The sequence below is a fragment of the Elgaria multicarinata genome, chromosome 8, assembly GCF_023053635.1.
Source record: "Elgaria multicarinata webbii isolate HBS135686 ecotype San Diego chromosome 8, rElgMul1.1.pri, whole genome shotgun sequence".
Taxonomy (NCBI): domain Eukaryota; kingdom Metazoa; phylum Chordata; class Lepidosauria; order Squamata; family Anguidae; genus Elgaria; species Elgaria multicarinata.
Window position 1 is genome coordinate 5,270,133 of NC_086178.1, and position 22,855 is coordinate 5,292,987.

The 22,855-nt window shown below is 44.4% G+C and overlaps 1 protein-coding gene across 1 annotated transcript in view; it reads left to right on the top strand.

Annotated features, from left to right (window-relative positions):
• Positions 1 to 22,855, top strand: part of PSMD1 (proteasome 26S subunit, non-ATPase 1) — a 138,340-nt gene that overhangs the window by 24,732 nt on the left and 90,753 nt on the right. Inside the window, exons 12-16 of the mRNA XM_063131768.1 lie at positions 3,949 to 4,122; positions 5,475 to 5,586; positions 6,715 to 6,911; positions 9,613 to 9,708; positions 11,305 to 11,369. Of these exons, the coding sequence (XP_062987838.1) occupies positions 3,949 to 4,122; positions 5,475 to 5,586; positions 6,715 to 6,911; positions 9,613 to 9,708; positions 11,305 to 11,369 (644 nt within the window). The remainder of the gene's footprint in view (positions 1 to 3,948; positions 4,123 to 5,474; positions 5,587 to 6,714; positions 6,912 to 9,612; positions 9,709 to 11,304; positions 11,370 to 22,855) is intronic.

The following is a 22,855-nucleotide window of genomic DNA, read 5'->3' on the forward strand; positions in this document are numbered from 1 at the left end:
ATAAAACAGCTGTCAGGACCATTGCATTCCAAGATTTTAACTGGATTTAGAATTGGGAGTATGAAAAAGCATCTATCAAACTTCTTGTTGTGAGAAAGCTCCTCAAGTGGAGGAAAGGGACGCCTGGCTGGAGCCACAGAACAATTTGAGAAAGCAGAAGAGGCTCTTTACACTTATAGCATTGTGAACAGTGTCTAAGCAGCAGATTTATTTCATTTCATTTTTATTTTTTTGGCAATAGGTTCGGAACAGGCAAACGAAAGTGCTTCACGCATAATTGTTATGGAATTTGCTGCTACAATAAGTGGTGATAGCCAAAGGTGTAAAAGGGAATTAGTCAAAATCATAGAGAAGGGGTCATTTTTCAGTGGCTCTTTGCTATGCTAACTTAAATGGAAACTCCTTATTCAGAGGAAGTCTGTCCTGGAAGGAGTTGTGAATGAACTGTTGCCTTTCTTCTCTGCTCATGGGGCATCCAAGAGGCATATTGGAAGGAGGGTACTGAAGAAGAAGAAGAAGGACTCTTGGTTCGACGCAGCAGGGTTCTCGTTTATTTTACTCTGTTTTACCTATTTCTTTGATTCTAAGACACACTTTTTTCCCCATATAAACATCTCTAAAAACGGGGTGCGTCTTAGAATCGCAGGTGTGTCTTAGGTATTTTTTTCCCTGTTGGTGGTACTGAAATTAGTGTGCACCTTACAATCGAAGGCGTCTTACAATCGAAGAAATACAGTATTTTATTTATACCACACCTTTTCTCTGGAGAGCTCAAGGCAGCCAACAAGAAGATAAAACAACAAACTATTTATTTATTTATTACATTTTTATACCGCCCAATAGCCGAAGCTCTCTGGGCGGTTCACAAAAATTAAAACCATAGTAAAACAACCAACAGGTTAAAAGCACAGTATAAAAAGCACAACCAGGATAAAAACCACGCAGCAAAATTGATATAAAATTAAAATACAAAGTTAAAACAGCAAAGTTCAAATTCAAGTTAAAATTAAGTGTTAAAATACTGAGAGAATAAAAAGGTCTTCAGCTGGCGACAAAAGGAGTACAGCGTAGGCGCCAGGCGGACCTCTCTGGGGAGCTCATTCCACAACCGGGGTGCCACAGCGGAGAAGGCCCTCCGGAGAGGGTTTTATTTATTTATTTATTTATTGCATTTCTATACCGCCCAATAGCCGAAGCTCTCTGGGCGGTTTACAAATAGCAATATAGCACAGCCCTTAGAACATAACAAGAAAACGCTCCAGCAGCAGCAGAAAGTAACAGTACAACACAGTCAAATTTAAAACTGTAGAGAATAATAATAATAATAATAATAATAATAATAATAATAATAATAATAATAATAAAAAACCCAAAACATTCCACAAGGCAACAATTCAGCACCCAAATGCCTTGCTAAAATGGAAGGGCTTTGCCGCTTTGCTGAAGGCCCTTTATTTGAGAGGAGGCAGGGCGGGTGTGGCGTTACACCCCACAAGTCAGTTCCCAAATGTATGTCTGGAGTTTTGACTGAGGGGATTGAGGGAGACTTTTTGGGTACTCTTGGAGTTTTTAGCGCTCTCTGTGCTTTAGCTGTCTGTGTTTAGAGTACTTATGTTCTGGAGAATTTGAAGTTCTGTGTAGAGAGTGGTGTCCTTGGAGTGTGGTGTGCACCTAGTTGACGTATATTAAACAATACCGATAATAAAGAAAGCTCAAGAGTGATTGTGTGAGGGAAAGGAAAGCGCGTATGTGAATGGGTAGAAGGATGGGATGAAAGGTTTCAAAAAGGTTTTGAAATGTTTTCATTTGAAACAAAGCTTGTGGACTTTTTAAAATAAGTTTTAATTATTTTGTTTTTAACTACCACAAAAATCCCACGTGTCTGTTTGGCAGTTATCATCTGAAGTTGATACATTTAGCACCCACTCTGACAATTATTCACCTCAGCACATAAAATTCACAGTGCATTATTATACATATTGAAATCCTTCTCCAGTTAACACCCCTTTCTCCACATAGTTTGGAGGAAGGTGGTTTTTATCCCTTGCCTCAGGCGTATCAAGCGGTGGTGCTTGGCTTGAGCAGGGAGTAGCTGTGGCCAGGACTGTTGTTCAGAGCCTGTGTCGCGGCAGTGACCTTCTTCCGCTCTCTGTGTGGGCCACCAGCCTGAGGTGCCCGACTCACTTCCCTGCATAGCTGGTTATTCAGCGCATCCATACACACATGTTCAAACTGCTCCCCCCAACCCTAGACTTGGCTTTTGGGGGTAAAAACATTGTGAGTTCTAGCAGCCAGATGCTGTACTAGTTGAAGGTTCTGGAGCATTTTCAAGGGCGGCCCATCTATCACACGTTATGCATTTATTCACAACATTTGTTGTAAATAAATACAACAAATCTCTCATCTAAAGAGATTCCGGAGCAGCGAACAGTAAGAGATGAAAGAATAAAAGGATGAAAAGAGCAAAACATCACATTGTCATCTTTTCGGCACCAGGTCAAAACGTTTCTCTTCTCCCGGGCATTTAGCAATATGTAATGAGACTGGGTCTTTTTTGGGGCTCATCGTCATCATCATAAGTTTATTGTGCTAGCCGAAGGCCATGACAAATACATCCATAGAAAAGCATACAACTATAAAAGTACGCAATAATTTTATTTATTTATTTATTACATTTTTATACCACCCAATAGCCGAAGCTCTCTGGGCGGTTCAAATAACAAAGAGAACCATACAGACAACCTTAAATTTACTCTGACTAAAGCTCTCATTTCACTCAACACTCTGAGTCTCCGTAGCAGTTTATAGCAATTTTATCAAGTTCTCTCTTCCTAATCTTTTTCGCTGCCAGTGCAAACAGGGCCACTTTATGAGTGACATAACTGTTGGTATCGCTAAGGAGAAAGAGGACTGTTTCTGCTTGGGCATTCATGCCTCCATATGTCAGCAGCGGTTTCAGGAGTCTCTCTCTTGGGCCCCTATACAGAGGGCAAGCTAACATATAGTGTGCTATGTCTTCCACTTGTTGTTGACCACAGATATATAATCTCGATTCGAATGGTACCTTGTGGTAGCGTCCATCCAGCACTGCGGTTGGCATCACTTGAAACCTCAATTCAATGAAAGCATTTCTCAGGGGCAGTGGCCTCAATTTGGACAGATAACTTGCTCTATAGTGTTCTGTTTTTAGAAGAGGGAACCATCGAGAGAATTTAGAATTTTTAAGAAGTTCCAGGTCCCTCCTGGAATCTATCCAAAACCACCAATCCCGTAGTGGCTTCTTATCCATGCCTAGAGCAAACTTCAATTCAGGGAGATGAGAACTATGCAGGAGCTTTTGGAATATTGCTGTCCAATGACAATTATTATCCATTTCTAAAAAACACTTAGTAGGACGACGCTTATTTTGCAAGATGGCGATTCGTTTAAAATATTTTAGCTGAGCATTCTCAGTTCTTGCCCTGACTGAAGGAGTACCAGCTTCTGTGCGCAAGAAAGCTGCAGGGGTACCAGATGGAAGAGAGAAAAGTTTTCGAAGGAAGTTGTTCTGCACAATCTCCAAGGCTTCGGTCATGGTGTTGTCAGACCCCCAGATTTCAGACCCATAAAGCAGCTGTGGTATTACTTTGGTGATAAATATTTTTAGGGCAGGTTAGATCAACCGTCCCCCTTTATTATAATAAAACTTCATTAGAGCCCCAATAGTTTTTTGTGCTTTCAATTTCGCTGCCTCCCCGTGCCCTTTCCACGAGAGGGACTCACTAAAGAGAATGCCCAGATATCTAAATGAGCAAACCTGGTCAATGACCTGTTGGTCCATCTCAGGCATATCAGGTGGTGCTTGGCTTGAGCAGGGAGTAGCCGCGGCCAGGCCTGGTGTTGAGAGCCTGTGTCGTGGTAGCGGGCTCTTCATATGTTCTGTATTCTTTCTTTGTGATGAATGTCCAGGGTCACGAGAAGGAAGCTCTTCAGTTAATGGCAACGTACCTGCCAAAAGACACATCCCCAGGGTCAGCCTATCAGGAAGGTGGTGGACTTTATGCCCTGGGACTCATCCACGCCAATCATGGAGGAGACATCATAGACTACCTGCTGAACCAGCTGAAGAATGCCAGCAATGATGTATGTACTGTCTCGTATGATGCTTGTCAGAGGATGCCTTAGGGTGGCAGGGTGGCCCTTAGGTTCCTCAGACGGAGTGCGAAATTGTGTTAGCCGGCCTAGGAACTTTATTGAAAGACGGTATGCAAACACCCTAAATGAATTTGTTTATTTAAAACATTTCTGGGCCACCTTTCACAAGGCGGTTGACAACAATGAAATACATGGCAACGGTTGAAATACTCAAAGCAATAAAAACACAATCACAATAAAATACCAATTAAAAGCAGCAAGAACAACAACAGCTGCAATAATAGTACTCATCATGGTCCGGCCATGATAAAATAAAATGTTTTTAAGGCCCTCTTAAAAACCTGCAAGGATGGTTCATAGCGGACCTCCGATGGGAGTTTGTTCCAGAGGTTTGGGGCCGCTGCAGAGAAGGCCCACTCCCGTGTAGACACCCACCTAATTGCTCTCACAGATGGGCAAATGAGAAGGGCCTCTCTTTCTGATCTTAAAGTGTGGGCAGCCTGATGTGGGTGTCCTGAGGCAAAATGAACATCTATCTATATAAAACGCTTAGGTGTGTTTCCATAAAGGCTTCAGCCGACACAGGTTGCTGAGCAACAGTAACAACATGTAACGTCAGCTGATACACGTTGCTAAGCCCCTCGCCCGACTCCTCCGGGCTTTCCAAGGTATCCTACCCCCTTTCTCCCTCTTCGCTCCCCCCCACGAAGGGGGCAGCGTCACAGTCTGGAGCATGAGTGAAGCACGGCCGGGCCCCTCGGTGGCTGGGTGGGAGGCCGCTCGCCTCCTGCAAGCCGAGGCCCCAGCCTAATCTCATGCGAGCTGGGTGGGCGGCCCAAGGCTGACAGGAACCCCGGGGAGAGGGCGACACCTGCTCCCCCTCCCCCCAACCTCCCTGCCCCCCAGGTCTGCCAGGCGGCGCTGTATTGGCGGCCTCCAAACAGCCTACGCCCCTGTGATGATATTTAATTAATAAACTTTAAGATATGCTACAACGGCGTATGTTACGCCATGTACAGCTATTGATTTCAGATTTCTCATGAAGAATCAGCACTGAGTTTCTTCTTTCAACTGCTGAAAACTACATCTCAGCAAAGGAAGAAAAGCTAATGGAATTATAGTTTTACATGAATACATAAACTTACTGTTTAGTTTCAGAACAGTTAGAAAAATGTTTCCATTCTGGAATATGAGCAGCAATACAAAATGTTTAAGTAAAATGGGCTTTTGGCAGGGTGTTTGTCTGACTACCTGAGACTGGTTGTGTGCTGTCCAGCCCACCTGAGAAACTGAGTATAGGCTCTTGGAGAATACAAACAGTTCTCTTCGTTTTTCTATAGATTGTCCGACATGGCGGTAGCCTGGGACTTGGTTTGGCGGCTATGGGAACTGCACGCCAGGATGTCTATGATCTTTTGAAAACTAACTTGTACCAGGATGATGCGGTGACAGGTAAGCAATCGCTTTTAAAGTGACTGGTATGTGTGTGTGTGGCCTTCTTGCTGATGTGGTAAACTTCTAACGTGGTGAACCTGGAGAGAGGAATCTTGATGTGATGGAGTGCTTCTCCATGAAAAATGTTTTCTTGACATAGAAAAGTAGCATGTTTAGCAGAAGGCTGGGCTTAGAATCCTTCTCCTTGCTAGGCTAGATTTCTGTGGATTTTTTAAACAGAAGCACGTTCCGTCATATGAGTCCTGACCTGCAGTCTGAAGTAGCAGAGTGCCACAGAAGCCTTTGTACTTGCAGTGAAGGGTTACAGGGAGGGGTAGATTTGGGCCTCACTACAATCCCTCATGCAAGTAGTTAGGAGGATAGGTGAAGAGGAGAGGTTTAGGCTTCTGTTGTTAATCTTTCTGCTTCAGGTTTATAATCTTGTTTATCTAGTCCAGCATTCTGTTCGTGTAGCAGATCTAATCTTTTAAAACTTTGGCTTCTAGCAACAATTCCTAAATTTTGTGTTGTGAATTATATTTTGGGGTTGCTTTTCCCTTTAGATTCACTGCAGGTTTTTTTTGCATGATGATTGTCTCGTGGGAGACCACATGAAAGGTTTCTGAAATGAATCTGCTTCCTTTTGCACTCCTGTGCTGCCCGGATGAGCGCAAATTCAGTTCAGCAGCATTGGAGTCAAAAAGGCAAAAGGCCTTAGTCACCATGGTTAAAGCTGTGGTTTAAGGTGTCTTCTGAACACGGCCCGACTTTCTGGCTTAACCACCATGGTTAAAGCCGTGGTTTAAGGTGACTTCTGAACGGGGCCATTGAGTTTTAATTAGGAATTCATCACTGCTTACCATAGAATGGGCCCTCAGTTTCTGTCGTTGCCTAGAGAATGACCTGAAGGGTCAGAGGACCACAGTTTAAGGATCACAAAAGTTATTGTATTGCTTTATGATTTGGGTGCTTATGCTTTTGGGTTGTAGCCTATCCTGAGCCTTAGAGACAAAAAAATGAATTGTTTAATGTTGACGTTCAAGTTTGGCCAAACCACCCACCTGGATCACTGCATGTTTGAGAGGCAGAGAACAGTGGGATGGTCCAGGTATTCTGTCTTCATTCTGTTTCTTCCCTTCATTAAAGGTGAGGCAGCAGGTCTGGCTCTGGGACTGGTGATGCTAGGATCTAAAAATGCTCAGGCAATTGAGGATATGGTGGGCTATGCCCAAGAAACCCAGCATGAGAAGATCTTGCGAGGCCTGGCAGTTGGCATTGCCTTGGTGATGTACGGGAGGATGGAGGAGGCAGACGCCCTCATTGAGAGTCTCTGCAGAGATAAGGTGAGTGCAGCTTTTCCTGAAAAATGATCCACTCAATCTCAGCCCCGTTCCCCCCTCCCTTCAATTTTGTTTAGCTTTTTACTTAGGGGCATCTTAAGACAATGTTGAGCACATTCGGGTATGTGTTTGTTGAAAATATTGATATCCCATCTTCCTTCCTGACAGCAGACTTTCAGGGCAATTGCTGAGCAAAAATTAATACATGGAAAATAGCTTGCCATGTTTCTTGATGTGTGGGTGCAAGGTCCTTGGCTGCCTATATGCTTCCAGTCGGAATTCAAGGTGCTGGTAATGACGTTTAAAGCCCTAAACGGCTTGGGACCTCGATACTTGAGAGAGCGCCTCTCCTTATATATGCCTGCCCGAGAACTTAGATCTGTTGGAGGAGCCCTTCTCCGCATCCCACCAATGCAACATATATGCTATGATGGGACAAGGGAGAGGGCCTTCTCTGTGGTGGCACCCCGACTGTGGAATGCCCTCCCCTTGGAGGCCCGATTGGTGCCAACATTGATTTCATTTCGATGCAAGTAAAAAACATGGCTTTTTAACAAAGCCTTTGATGGTTAAACTCACTGGAACACTGTTTTAACTGCTTTTACTGCTTTTAAATTATATATTGTTTTAACTTAGATCATGGTTTAATTTGTTTTAACTGTGCATATTTATTGTTTTATACTGTATGTTTTTATCTGTACGCGGCTCTGAGAGCTTAATGATATAGGGCAGGATATAAATGTTTTAAATAAATAAATAAATAACATGTCTGCAGTCTTTACAATTATCCTTTGAGTTTATTGGCGGTACGTTAATATTATCCACTTATTGCAGGTGATGTCATTGAAAGACGGTGCCTTGCTTAAATTTATCTAATGAGTTTGCAGTTGAGTTAAGATTTCAAGGGGGAAGGTTCCTGGGTCATACCATGGCCAATTCTTAACAGAACAGCTTCTAAATCAGCCTTCCTCAACCTGTTGCTCTCCATTTTAGCCCGTACTATGTGCTACTCATAGTATGGGCTAATTTTTGATGTCACTTGACTGTTGTGTGACATGCAATATGTAATATTTTACTGCTATCTAAAGCATTATTTAATGAAGCAAGACAGACCATCTCAAGTCGTTGGAATTGAATGAAAGTCTCAAGCCCATAGTATTGCTGTGATAAACATGAGCTTTTAGTGCCAATGACAAGATTTCACTGTCAAATCTGAATATTGAAGGAGGTCTTCAGCAAATTGGTTTCCTACTAGTAGTTCAGTCACCTTTAATGCATTTAAAATAATCTTACGGTTTTCTTGTAACCAGCATGGAGTTGGGGCTGACATTTTAAAAATAATCTCACAGAATCATAGAATAGCAGAGTTGGAAGGGGCCTACAAGGCCATCGAGTCCAACCCCCTGCTCAATGCAGGAATCCACCCTAAAGCATCCCTGACAGATGGTTGTCCAGCTGCCTCTTGAAGGCCTCTAGTGTGGGAGAGCCCGCAACCTCCCTAGGTAACTGGTTCCAACGAAAGGGGGTTATTTCCATCTCATAGGAAGCTGCCTTATACCAAGTCAAGATTTGGACGAGGAGGTGCAGGGAGCGCTTATCAGATTTGCAGATGACACAAAATTGGGTGGGATAGCTAATACCCTGGAAGACAGAAACAAACTTCAAAGTGATCTTGATAGGCTGGAGTGCTGGGCTGAAAACAACAGAATGAAATTTAATAGGGATAAATGCCAAGTTCTATATTTAGGAAGTAGAAACCAAATGCACAGTTACAAGGTAGGGGATACTTGGCTCAGCAATACTACAAATGAGAAGGATCTTGGAATTGTTGTAGATCACAAGCTGAATATGAGCCAACAGTGCGATATGGCTGCAAGAAAAGCAAATGCTATTAATAGAAGTATAGCTGCCAAATCGTGCAAGATACTGGTTCCTCTCTATTTGGCCCTGGTTAGGCCTCATCTTGAGTATTGTGTCCAGTTCTGGGCTCCACAATTCAAGAAGGACGCAGATAAGCTGGAGCGTGTTCAGAGGAGGGCAACTAGGATGATCAGGGGTCTGGAAACAAAGCCCTATGAAGAGAGACTGAAAGAACTGGGCATGTTTAGCCTGGAGAAGAGAAAATTGAGGGGAGACATGAGAGCACTCTTCAAATACTTAAAAAGTTGTCACACAGAGGAGGGCCAGGATTTCTTCTCGATCCTCCCAGAGTGCAGGGCACGGAATAACGGGCTCAAGTTATAGGAAGCCAGATTCCAGCTGGACATCAGGAAAAACTTCCTGACTGTTAGAGCAGTACGACAATGGAATCAGTTACCTAGGGAGGTTGTGGGCTCTCCCACACTGGAGGCATTCAAGAGGCAGCTGGATCAGGGATGCTTTAGGGCGGATCCCTGCATTGAGCGGGGGGTTGGACTCGATGGCCTTGTAGGTCCCTTCCAACTCTGCTATTCTATGATTCTAAGACTGTTTTTCTATCCAGCCCTATATCGTCTACACTTGATTGACAGTGCCTCTCCAGGGTTTTGGACATGTCTTTCTAGCCTTACTTGGAGATGACAGGAATTTAACCTTCTGCATGCAAAGCGTGCGACCTGCCACTCTGCTGTCACCCTATCCCACATGGCCCCTCTGATCCCACCCCACCCACCGCATCCACCACTTAACTTACAGTATCAATGTTAAAGCGCTGTACCTCTTCCAGGATCCGATCCTGCGTCGTTCAGGGATGTATACTGTTGCAATGGCTTACTGTGGCTCAGGAAACAACAAGGCCATCAGACGACTGTTACATGTTGCTGTAAGTATTGTTGACTTTGGATACTTGTGATAATGTACGCAGGGGTTTGCTTTTACGGCCCTGTTCAGAGGACACGCTCAGCCATGGTTAGGCAGCTAACCAATGAAGAACCTTTAGCTGTGGCTGGACCTCTCACGGGATTTGTAATATTTTGTGATTTTAAATTTTTGTATATTGTTTTTAAGTGTTTTTATCCTATGTAAACCACCCAGAGAGCCTTGGCTATGGGGCAGTATACAAATGTAAATAATAATAATAATAATAATAATAATAATAATAATAATAATAATAATAATAATTAGTTACTGATTGGGGCTGGAGTATTTTGGGGCAATAATCCACCACCAGAATCCATTACACAGGACCAAAGCCCATCCACGAGTGGCATTATGGTCTTCCTTGAAGTTCCACCCAGGCCTGTAGTCAATTATTCTGCAACCTCAGTGGGGGACCTTGAACAGAATGGGGCTGGCATGGACCACAATCACCAACCATCTCTGGCTGGGTAGCCTACTTGCCTTGTTGTTGTCCATGTGGGCTCTCCCACACTAGAGGCCTTCAAGAGGCAGCTGGACAACCATCTGTCAGGGATGCTTTAGGGTGGATTCCTGCATTGAGTAGGGGGTTGGACTTGATGGCCTTGTAAGCCCCTCCCAACTCTGCTATTATATGATTCTATGTACTGATGTCATAAGAGGTGCCCTGCTGGATCAGACTGAGGGTCCATTTCTTCCAGCACTCTGTTCACACAGTGGTCAACCAGCCATCGGCCAGGGACCAAAAAGCAGGACATGATGCAACAGCACCCTCCCACCCATGTTCCCCAGCACCTGGTGCACACAGGCTTACTGCCTCGAGTACTGGAGATAGCACACAACCATCAGGGCTAGTAGCCATGGATAGCCTTCGCCTCCAGGAATTCATCCAACCCCCTTTTAAAGCCATCCAAATTGGTGGCCATCACTACATCTTGCGGTAGTGAGTTCTATAATTTAACTCGGCGCTGTGTGAAGAAGTCCTTCCTTTTATTTGTCCTGGATCTCCCACCAATCAGCTTCATGGGATGACCCCATTGGGTTCTAGTATTTTGAGAGAGGGAGAAAAATGTCTCCCTGTCCACACTCTCCATCCCATGCATGATTCTGTACACCTCTGTCATGTCTCCCCTTAGCCTCCTTCTCTCCAAGCTAAACAATCCCAGCTGTTGTAACCTTCTCTCATAGGGGAGATGCCACCCTAGCTTAAATCTCTGGGCCACCTCCCCCCAGCTTCATGTCCGTTGTGGACAGTGTGGGAGACAGAAGAGTTCCTTCTGGCATCCCTGAGGCCGCAGTGTGGGATGGCAATTTCCCTGTACCACCTTCTAGAACCTGCCTATCCTGAAGGACTGATGCCACTGCAGCTCAGTGATTCTTAGTCCTGTTTGGTAGCATGGTCAAGTGGTACCAAACGCTGATGATGGATGTGACTCACTCTCCCTTTTTAAAACCATATAGACATCTCTGATAAAATTGCATGCATGCCTTTTAGGAGAGATATTTCCATGTGTTTAAGCATGTACCCTGACTCTACCATCTTGCTTTTCCTTTTTAATAGGTTAGTGATGTCAACGATGATGTGAGACGTGCAGCCGTTGAATCACTGGGTTTCATTTTGTTCAGGTATGACTTCTGTTTCCATCTCTTCTGCAATCGCTAGTAAGGTGATTTATCTTAAGTTCTAAGGAGTAAGTCACGCTTGTACGGCACGCTAACTTGGTCTCAGCTGTGCTTGTAAAATAGTAGGATTATGTCGAATATATAGGACAGTCATAAAAATGTGTTGTCTCACGATTATCGGGCTTTGTTTTATTGAAAATCCTTTATGCAGTAGCTTCATGCATGTCAGAAGACTCACTGATAAGGTGTTTGTGGGGTTGATACTTCTGCTTTGAAGAATAGCGGCATAATGTCGTCTGTGGAATGCTTTAGTGCTGCATTAGAATGTGAGAGTAGGAGAAAAGAGGCCAAGTGGTCATCTTCTTCATGGATCATTTCTGTTGGTGTAAGCGTTTGGGCTACCCAGAGCTCTTCCTCAGAATGGGAAGGCAGCTAAAGGCTTACATTGATAGGCTGGAGTGCTGGGCTGAAAAAAACAGAATGAAATGTAATACGGATACATGCCAAGTTCTACATCTAGGAAATAGAAACCAAAGGCACAGTTACAAGATGGGGGATACTTGGCTCAGCAGTACTACAAGCGAGAAGGATCTTGGAATTGTTGTAGATCACAAGCTGAATATGAGCCAACAGTGTGATATGGCTGCAAAAAAAGCAAATGCTATTTTGGGCTGCATTAATAGAAGTATAGCTTCCAAGTTGCGCGAGGTACTCGTTTCCCTCTATTTGGCCCTGGTTAGGCCTCATCCTAGAGTATTGCGTCCAGTTCTGGGCACCACACTTCAAGAAGGACGCAGACAAGCTGGAGCGGGTTCAGAGGAGGGCAACCAGGATGATCAGGGGTCTGGAAACAAAGCCCTATGAAGAGAGACGGAAAGAACTGGGCACGTTTAGCCTGGAGAAGATGGAGGGGAAACATGATAGTACTCTTCAAATGCTTGAAAGGTTGTCACACAGAGGAGGGCCAGGATCTCTTCTCGATCATCCCAGAGTGCAGGACACAGACTAATGGGCTCAAGTTATAGGAAGCCAGATTTCAGCTGGACATCAGGAAAAACTTCCTGACTGTTAAGCAGTACGGCAATGGAACCAGTTACCTAGGGAGGTGGTGGGCTCTCCCACACTAGAGGCATTCAAGATGCAGGTGGACAGCCATCTGTCTGGTATGCTTTGAGGTGGATTCCTGCATTGAGCGGGGGGCTAGACTTGATGGCCTTATAGGCCCCTTCTAACTCTACTATTCTATGATTCTATATAGTACTTACCAGGGAGGGCAGCATTAATGTAGGAGCCACTTCACTGGCGCTGCCGCATGGTTCCTGGAGTGGTGTAGGATTGCAAGACGAGGAAGCTTTTCCTGTGCTAGCTCTTAACCTCGACTGTATCTAAAGAGAGGCTATAAATGGTCTAGCTGCATTTTCAGCCCTGTGCTGAGATGGTTCTAGTGTCTGAGTCTGCTGTATTTGTCTTGAGACATAGATTCCTAGCCTTCTGAGATGAAAGCAGCTGCTGCACATTACAAACTTGAGGTTAAATGTCTAGAATGATAAGATGTCTAGAATCATAGAATCATAGAATAGCAGAGTTGGAAGGGTCCTACAAGTTCATCGAGTCCAACCCCCTGCTCAAGGCAGGAATCCACCCTAAAGCACACCTGACTGATGGCTGCCCAGCTGTCTCTTGAATGCCTCTAGTGTGGGAGAGCCCACAACTTCCCTAGGTAACCGATTCCATTGTCGTATTGCTCTAACAGTCAGGAAGTTTTTCCTGATGTCCAGCCGGAATCTGGCTTCCTTTAACTTGAGCCCTTTATTCTGTGTCCTGCACTCTGGGAGGATCGAGAAGAGATCCTGGCCCTCCTCTGCGTGACAACCTTTCAAGTATTTGAAGAGTGCTCTCATGTCTCCCCTCAGCCTTCTCTTCTCCAGGCTAAACAGGCCCAGTTCTTTCAGTCTCTCTTCATAGGGCTTTGTTTCCAGACCCCTGATCATCCTGGTTGTCCTCCTCTGAACACGCTCCAGCTTGTCTGCGTCCTTCTTGAATTGTGGAGCCCAGAACTGGATGCAATCCTCTAGATGAGGCCTAACCAGGGCCGAATAGAGAAGAACCTCGATTGCTCTTTGGCTATTCCTTTCTGTCCTTTTCAACCGTTGATTTTTTTTAAAAAAAACACCCGACCTCTCTCCATACTTGCGTAGATCTAACTTTCCATTTCCAGCATAGCACCTGCTGGGGATAACAGGGCGGGTAATAATTAAAATGGTCTGAAAACCAGTGAGATAAAAACATATTGCTGAAAAACATCACGCCTTTTTCCAAATTCAGAGTGACTGCAGATTCTTGCATTAAAAATCATCTAGCAGAGAATTAGCTACTGTTCTCTTCAGCAAGGCAAAGAATTCTGTGTAGCACCAATGCTTTCATCCTCTTAGACTAGTAGAAGCCCTAAAAAGATAATGAAATAATCACCGTAGAAGCTGCCTATTGATGGTTTTCAAACTCCTGCCTTCAAAAAGCCATCTTCATTTTGGTACTGGTTCATCTGTTTGAGACTCATATCCTGCACATTGGGTTGGTCCTGGGGTTGTTTTAATCTAGTCTGCGTGTGCACTTGGTTACAGTAAGACACGGGCCAGGTCTTTTAATAATGTGCTGCTTTTAATGATGTATTGGTTTTGAACGTTTTAATTATATGTACCGTATTTCTTTGATTGCAAGACGCCATCGATTGTAAGACGCACCCTAATTTCAGTACCACCAACAGAAAAAAAAAACACCTAAGACACACCCGCGATTCTAAGACGCACCCCGTTTTTAGAGATGTTTATATGGGAAAAAAGTGTGTCTTAGAATTGAAGAAATACGGTATTTTATGGCGTTTGCATTTGTGTTGTACTCCGCCTCGATCCGGAGGGAGAGGCGGATAACAAATAAATATATTCTTATTATTTGGGGCCTCACTGAGTGTGTAACGTGAAACGCACCCAATGCTCTTCTTCACACAGCGTAGAGTTAAATTATGGAATTCACTACCACAAGATGTAGTGATGGTCACCAATTTGGATGGCTTTGAAAGGGGCTTGGATAAATTCCTGGAGGAGAAGGCTATCAATGGCTACTAGCCCTGATAGCTAGGTGCTGTCTCCAGTATCCAAGGCAGCAAGCCTATCTGCACCAGTTGCTGGGGAACATGGACAGGAGGGTGCTGTTGCACCCATGTTCTGCTTTGTTGGTCCCTGGTCGACAGCTGGTTGGCCACTGTGTAAACAGAGCACTGGACTAGATGGAGCCTCGGTCTGATCCAGCAGGGCTCTTCTTATGTTCTTATGAAATAGCACATTGCAGAACAGGATCAATAAGGGTGGGCTAGCTGCTATTCTTAGGGAATGTTTGACATTGCTGATATTCCTGTTGGGAAACCCTACCTTGCTCCAGAGAATAGTTCGGATGAAAACCATTTATCTATATTTTTATATTTATTGCATTTTTATTGCATATTTATTACCGCCCAATAGCCAAATTTTTATATTTATTGCATATTTATTGCATATTTATTACCGCCCAATAGCCAAAGCTCTCCGAACCCTTAAATAAATAAATAAATAAACTTAAATAAATAAATCAGCCTTCCTCAACTTGGCACACTTCAAATGTGTTGGACTGCAGCTCAGCCATGTTGGGTGGGAATTATGGGAGTTGTAGTCCAGCACATCTAGAATGCTCAGGGTTGCGGAAGACTGTTGTATATGGTGAGAAGAGGAATCCAGTTGTTCAGCCTGGTGGTGTGGAATGCTGGGTGTTGAGGATGGTGATGGCTTTGCTTATTGGATGTGTGCAGTAGAAAGCAGTGCACCTTCACGAAACCTATTCATTCCAGAGAGCCAGTGTGTCACAACGGCTAGAATGTTGAACCTGGGTCTCCCCAGACCTAGTCCAAATTTCCACTTGGCCATGAAGCTCACCGAGTGACTTCAGGCCAGTCACGGAGCCTCAGCCTAATCTACATCACTGGGTTGTTGGGAGAACAAAAATGGAGAGTTGAAGAAGATTATGTGTACACCGCCTTGGACTCCTTGGAGGAAGGGCAGGATATAAATGTAACAAATAAATAAATCGTTGTGAACCATCTGAAGACTCAGCTTTCCTGATGAACGTAGTACATTTTATTTAGCAGAGCTGGACATCGTTGGATTGAAGCTCATTTCTCAGAGGCACCAGCATATGAGATTTGTCTCTCTGCAGCTTCAATATAACTCTTAGTGAAACTTTCCACTATGAGTTGCCAACAATGGAATTAAGTTTCTGAAATCTTGTTAAGAGGACACTGTTTAAGTGAAGTATCTGGGAAGTATCAGATCACGGATGGATAATACTCAAGCTGTGAATATCAGTAACTTTTAGGGGAAAGGAATTGCACTGTTTTTTGTGCATGTAGATTTTCCAAGTAATTCTTTCACAATGAATCCTCAGTCTTTTGGGCGGGCTCCAAGTATTTTCAAATTGCCTAAATTGGGCTGTATATATGTTTATTCATAATACTTCTTGTACTGCCTTCCCACTAACTAGGTTGGCGTTCAAGGTAGCTTAACACTAGTCAACACATAATGAAACAATCATAGGTAGGATCAAGAGGGGACCAAAGTTGAGTTTATTTATTTATTTATTACATTTATATACCGCCCCACAGCCGAAGCTCTCTGGGTGGTTCACAAAAGTTAAAACAGTAAACGTTAAAAAGTATACAAAATTTAAAAACCATCAGAAACATAAAAACAACAGTATAAAAACAAGAGTATCCAGCCTGCATCTGGTCCCAGGCTCAGTCTTAGCATCTCCAGTTTAAAGAAAGGGCTAGGTAGGAGCAGATGCTGGGAACTGTCTCTGCTTGAGTCCCTGAAAAGCCGGTGCTGCCAGTCAAAGAAACGATACTGGCCTAGATGGACCAGGACTAGTAACCATTGACAGTCTTCTCCTCCAGGAATTTGTCTACCCACCCTTTTAAAGCCATACAGATTAGTGGCCATCACTACAGAAAATCGGGGACAATGTGATTTGAAAATCAGGGAGAATGTGATTTGAAAATCGGGGAGAATGTGATTTGAAAATCGGGGAGAATGTGATTGAAAATCGGGGAGAATGTGATTTGAAAATCAGGGAGAATGTGATTTGAAAGACTTTTGCCTGAGGCCCTGGTGAGCCACTGCCAATTAGACTAGACGTTACTGGAACAGATGTGTCCCCTACCCCTTTTCCTTCTGAAATCCATGGATCTTTGTGTTGGGGCTTGCCAAAGGGGAGAGGGTCAGGTGCAGTGATGTGGTGGGTGGAATATTTTTAACACTTCATTTACGCCCTCTGCACCCTTTCTTGAAGGGTATGGCATCTGGCATCCGGCATCCATACTATGGAAATTCTCTCTGGGATGGACTATTGAAAAACCTCCTTTGTGTGATCTGGCTACCCCTTTGCTTCGGGATTTAATTGAAGGGGTTTTCAGTTACCTAGTGCGATCCAATAATCACCAGCCACAATTTGCCCCTCTCTTTTCTGACAAGTGAACAGTACAAGTTCTCTGTGAATTGTAGGGAAATTCTAGGAATGCAGGGAGGAGGTGTTTTCTTTGACGTTGGATTGTATTGGATCAGGGCTTCAGGATCAAGCTAGGTGGCTTGGAGGGTGTGTTCTCCAACTCAACGTCCCTCATGTCAGTGGTTTGAGCTGCAGCCAGAAATGCAGCAGTATCAATACCATTCCTAGTCAGTCCAGCGCCTTCATCCTGCCTGGCAGTGCCAGCAGCTGATGTACCATGTCCTTATTCCTTTCTTGGCCTGACTTGAGCTCTGAGGCCCAAATCACACTGTTGCACGCAGTTCTCTAGGCCTAGGTCCCAGTCCCTGTTCTAGAGGCAGGCTCAAATCCCTAACAGTTCTCCTCCAGCCCCCGCTCCCTGTAGTTGTGATGATCAATAGGAGAAGTCTTGCTCCACATGCCGTGTACCCAAGGGCTCAACTATGCCTGAGGGCAGGGCCATCTTATCTTGGTGGGCAGCCCAGTTGAGGAAAACTCTCCCCGAAAGAAGCCTATCAGAATCCTATTCTTTTCAGTGTCGTAGGACGACTTCCTTGTTTTAAACAATAAAACGTCTTGTGGCACCTTAAAGACCCGCAGAAGAAATACGTGAGTCATGTTAGTAAGTTGCAGCAAAAACAAAGAGCTTTGTGGCACCCTAAAGACGAACTTTCTAGAAATAACTTTAAACAGACATTTGGGTTAACCGTATGCTTTCGTTTTCCTATGCGCTCATTTTTAAATGTATTTTTTGAAAATTGTATTGATAGCCCGTTTGGATTTTCCTTGGAAGGAGAGGGAGGACAAAGATCTCTTCTCAATCATCCCAGAGTGCAGGACAAGGAATAATGGGCTCAAAGTACAGGAAGCCAGATTCTGGCTGGACATCAGGAAAAACTTCCTGACCGTTAGAGAAGTACGTCAATGGAACCAATGACCTAGGGAGGCTGTGGGCTCTCCCATCCTAGAAGCCTTCAAGAGGCAGCTGGACAGCCATCTGTCAGGGATGCTTTAAGGTGGATTCCTGCATTGAACAGGGGGTTGGACTCGATGGCCTTGTAGGCCCCTCCCAACTCTACGATTCTATGAACTAGTCCTAAACACATTCAGCTTCCAGCCACTTCTAAGAGATTGGTCCATTGCTTCTCACTTTGTTGTATCCTGCCCCCTCCCTTTGAAACCATGTTGCCAGGATGTGCCACGTGTAATTTTGTTTGCTGTTTGTCCTGCTTCTCCATGCAGGCAGCAGGTGTCTCTGCAGAGCCATTCTGCTAACAGTGTGAATCACCCTCTCGCGAAGGCAGCGAATAGCGTTTAACTGGCCCCTGTTGGTGTGTGTGTAGAGAAAGCAAATTCCACACGCTCCTTCCATTCTTCCAGGGATTTTTTCCTCCAAACAGGTTCCGACGGGACATTTTCTCTCTCTCTGATCGCATTGTCATTTCATCCCTTGGCCGAGTATCAAGACATACTGATGTCCTGATTAGCATTATGTCTGAGAGGAACTGAGAGCTTTATGACGGACCACGCTGCAGCAAGTCTTCCGAGAGTAATGATTTGGTTCTGTACGCAAGGTGGCTGTTGGGGTTTGGAAGTTCTATCAATGCATGAGTGCAGTTAATCTATTGAAGCCCCATTCTAAAAGCTTGAAATGCCTCTCCTAAACTCAGTTACTGGCAGTAAGAGTTCTAAGCTAAAATACGCTGGTATTTGGGTTGCCCAGACCTTTACCTTTGGGTCCATCGACCCCTGCAAAGCGCCCCCTGGGAGCTTTTCTGAAATGGAATCCGGCCTTTCTAAAGTGAATTGTCCATTGGCACATTGGCTTGCTGTTAAAGAAATGCAAGCCCTAAGGCCCTTGAGACACGCAGGAGTAGATGTATAGTTCTCTGGATCCCAGCTAAGTACAACAGAGCATAACGAAATAAATTCGGACTTTAAAGATTACAATAGGATGCAAAATAATTGCAGGAGTTTCTAATTTTATTTGCCAAAAGGCAGCGTAGTCATGGAAAGCAAGGAGATCGGCTTGCTTGCAAGAATTAAAGGAACAAATATTGAAGAGCACCAGGGGACAAGCTCCTTGCTTAATTCCTGATATAACGAACTGCTTCAAAGTAGTACGTGATTTCTTGGCATGGATACATAAGAAGGCTTGCAAGACTTTGTCTAACCTAATACGTCCGTGAATGTTGTAAGAAAATCATTTTCTAGATTCAGCAAGTGTCTACATTTGTTTTTCATGAACAAACATAAGCATTTTTAATTGTACCTATTTTTTGTGAGGTGTAAACTGTTGAGAAATAATGCCAAGCTTTGTGGATAGTTCAAAATATCCCTGGCCTGCTTGCCTGCACTTCAGCCCCGCCAGAGAATACGGCCAGGAGGTGGAACTGCGGTAACCAGCTCAGCCCCAGTTCAGTTGCAACGATAAGCTAAAATTGTTTAGGATCCCGGCTTATCAGGAATGAGCAAGTACACTGTATGACTACTCCCATGTAGCTCTTCCATGGGAGCAGCTAAACAAACACAGAGGAGGGCCAGGATCTCTTCTCGATCCTCCCAGAGTGCAGGACACGGAATAACGGGCTCAAGTTAAAGGAAGCCAGATTCCGGCTGGACATCAGGAAAAACTTCCTGACTGTTAGAGCAGTGCGGCGGTGGAATCAGTTACCTAGGGAGGGTGTGGGCTCTCCCACACTAGAGGCCTTCAAGAGGCAGCTGGACAACCCTCTGTCAGGGATGCTTTAGGGTGGATTCCTGCATTGAGCAGGGGGTTGGACTCGATGGCCTTTTAGGCCCCTTCCAACTCTGCTATTCTATGATTCTATGAAACCAGTAAACCTCACTTCATTTAGCATTAAATCCAAACGGGGTTCCTTGGCTTGTTACCCTTCTATTAAACCGAGACCATAAGCCATGAACAAACCCTGGCTTAAGATTCTGGCTTGTTAGAAGAGGAACAAGCCAAAGATCACCATTCAGACATAATGCTAATCGACTCATGGATGGAGGCTTCCTACTTTGTAGATGCTCTTGCTTGCAGGAGGAACCAAGAGAGAGTGATCAGGCAAGCATCAGGCATGCTTGCTCTTTCCCAATAAGCCAGAATTCTAAACTATTATTGTTTATTGTTACATCTGAACCAGGGTTTAGTTCACACATGGGGTCAGTTGGGTTCCACCTGGTCCTATAAAGCTGCTGAGTCTGGCTGGAGCAACTTCTTGCTCAGATATGGAATATTCTTCGCAGAATGAAATTGCCTGCCAGACTCCTTGGTCGGCAACTAAATGTCCCTGTAGACAGCAAGCATTTTTAACATCAAAGGCTAAAACTAAGCACCATTAAAGGAGGGCTGTATACACAATGACTTCTGAAAGATAAAAATAAGCGTTACGTAACATGCTAGCAACTGCTCCAGTTCTGTCTAGATGGCAACCTGGAATTGGGGTCCCTGCCTTGCAAAATCGGGGCTTTCCTAATTCATGTTATGTACCTTTTAATGTTGGACGTTGCCAGATGAAAGAGCGTGCCGTAATACATGTGTTGGTCCGCAGCAAAAAACACAACAGAGGTTTCTTATTACATGTATTAAGTGCTTGATAAAACTAGTCTGCTAGGTGTTGTACAACTGCTAAAAATGTAGTAATAAAACAGTAGAACTTGCAGTAAATAATTGCAATCCAGCACATAATAAAATCCAATGAACGCATACCTGTACAGAACAGTAAAATACCATACAAAAATACAAAGGGAAAAGAAACAGTTGCCTGGCACCAGGAAGAAAACAATGTGGGGGCCAGGTATTTATTTATTCATTTATTTATTACATTTTTATACCGCCCTATAGCCGAAGCTCTCTGGGCGGTCAACCTCTCTAGGGAAGTGTTCCAAAGCCGATCCACCCCTGGGAGAGCCCTACGGTACCTTGAAGGGCAATTGCATCTTCTGGGAATTTTGGCAAGAGACGTTATGCAACAGGAGAAGGATGTTTTTGCCTGGCTGGGCCAAGAAGGTCTCTCGCAAGTTATGCCTGCGAAGTGGCGAGTGAATGTCTCCTAGTCAGAATGGTCTCCTCCTATTATCAAGTGAAAAAATCCTTTCGAGTTTGTGACATCACTATCTCGATGGTAGAAGCTTTGCAGGCTCTTCCCATTAACAGTGAGTGTTTACGTGAGGATTAAACACTGACAATCTCCCAGGAAAAGGAAATCACATTTTCAGGACCTAGTTAATAGAATTAGTGTTATTCTGATTACTGGCCCAGCTGTTTCTAGCAGGAAAATGCAGATAGGATTTCAGTTCCTTTTCTAATTATGGCCATCATGAAATGTGCCTTTTTCATAGCTGCTGCACGATGGGTTGACATTTTCATCAAGCTGTCCACCACATTTCTTGGCCAGTCGCTGCCAGTTCTGATCCCAGTGGTGTATATACTTTATGCTTGCTTTCATTGAGCCAATTTTGCCATTTTAATGTCTCTTTTCCCCGTTTGAAGAGGTCTTTTTGGAGATCTTTGCAATCTAGTTTTGTTCTAACCCCCCTAAATAATTTGGTGTCATCAGCAAACGTGGCCACAGATAATTTACGATCAAGTTAAAAAGCATTTTCCCCAACACAGGACTGTGATCCTTGTGGAATCTCACTATTTACATCCCTCCATTGCAAGAATTGGCTATTTATTCTCCCTCCTTTCTGTTCTTTAACCAGTTACTGACCCCTCGTCTTATTCCTTTACTGATAAGTTTTCTCAGGAGTCTATTTCCGCTTGTCATTGGTCCTGATGTGCACCATGACCGCTGACCCTGTTCCAGCACTATTGACTAGGCTATGTAGACGAGGCATGATATCTGTAACCTTTGTGTCAGGCAGGCAGTGTCAACATGCGGCCTACATGCCCATCACAAACCCAGCCATTTATGTCTCTAATGATTGAATATCCCATAACCACAAGCACCCCACTTCCCAGAGGCATATCCTTGGCACAAGAGAGCTTCTGTTTATCCTTCAAGGAACACATCTCTTCTAAGGGTGTTGCCCGTCTTCTCCATGACTGCAGTAGGACCATCATCATGGGATTGAGATGCCCCTATTCCAACCCCAAAGGTCTCATCCACAAACCCCTCTGCCTGTCTTAACTACTCCGGATCAGCAACCCTGGTGCCAAACGAACCCTGAGTGCCAGGAGCTCAATTTAATAGCAGAACGCAAGGAAGTGTTAACTGTCTTGGCCTCATCTCCCTCGTACTGATACTCAAATTCTTTATGTCAGAACATAAGAACACAAGAAGAGCCCTGCTGGATCAGACCAAGGGTCCATCTAGTCCAGCGCTCTGTTCCCACAGTGGCCAACCAGCTGTCAACAGGAACCCACAAGCAGGACACGGTGCAACAGCACCCTCCCACCCATGTTCCTCAGCAACTGGTGCACACAGGCTTCCTGCCTCGGATACTGGAGGTAGCACATAACTATCAGGGCTCATAGCCATTGGTAGCCTTCTCCAGGAATTTATCCAACCCCCGTTTAAAGCCATCCAAATTAGTGGCCATCACTATATCTTGTGGTAGTGAATTCCATTGTTTAATTATGCACTGTGTGAAGAAGGACTTCCTTTTATCTGTCCTGGATCTCCCACCAATCTGCTTCATGGGATAACCCTGAGTTCTAGTATTTTGAGAGAGGGAGAAAAATGTCTCCCTGTCCACATTCTCCACACCATGCATCATTTTGCTGAGGTCTCCCCTCAGCCTTCCTTTTTCCATGCTAAACATAGAATCATAGAATAGTAGAGTTGGAAGGGGCCTAAAAGGCCATCGAGTCCAACCCCTTGCTCAGTGCAGGAATCCACCCTAAAGCATCCCTGACAGATGGTTGTCCAGCTGCCTCTAGTGTGGGAGAGCCCACAACCTCCCTAGGTAAC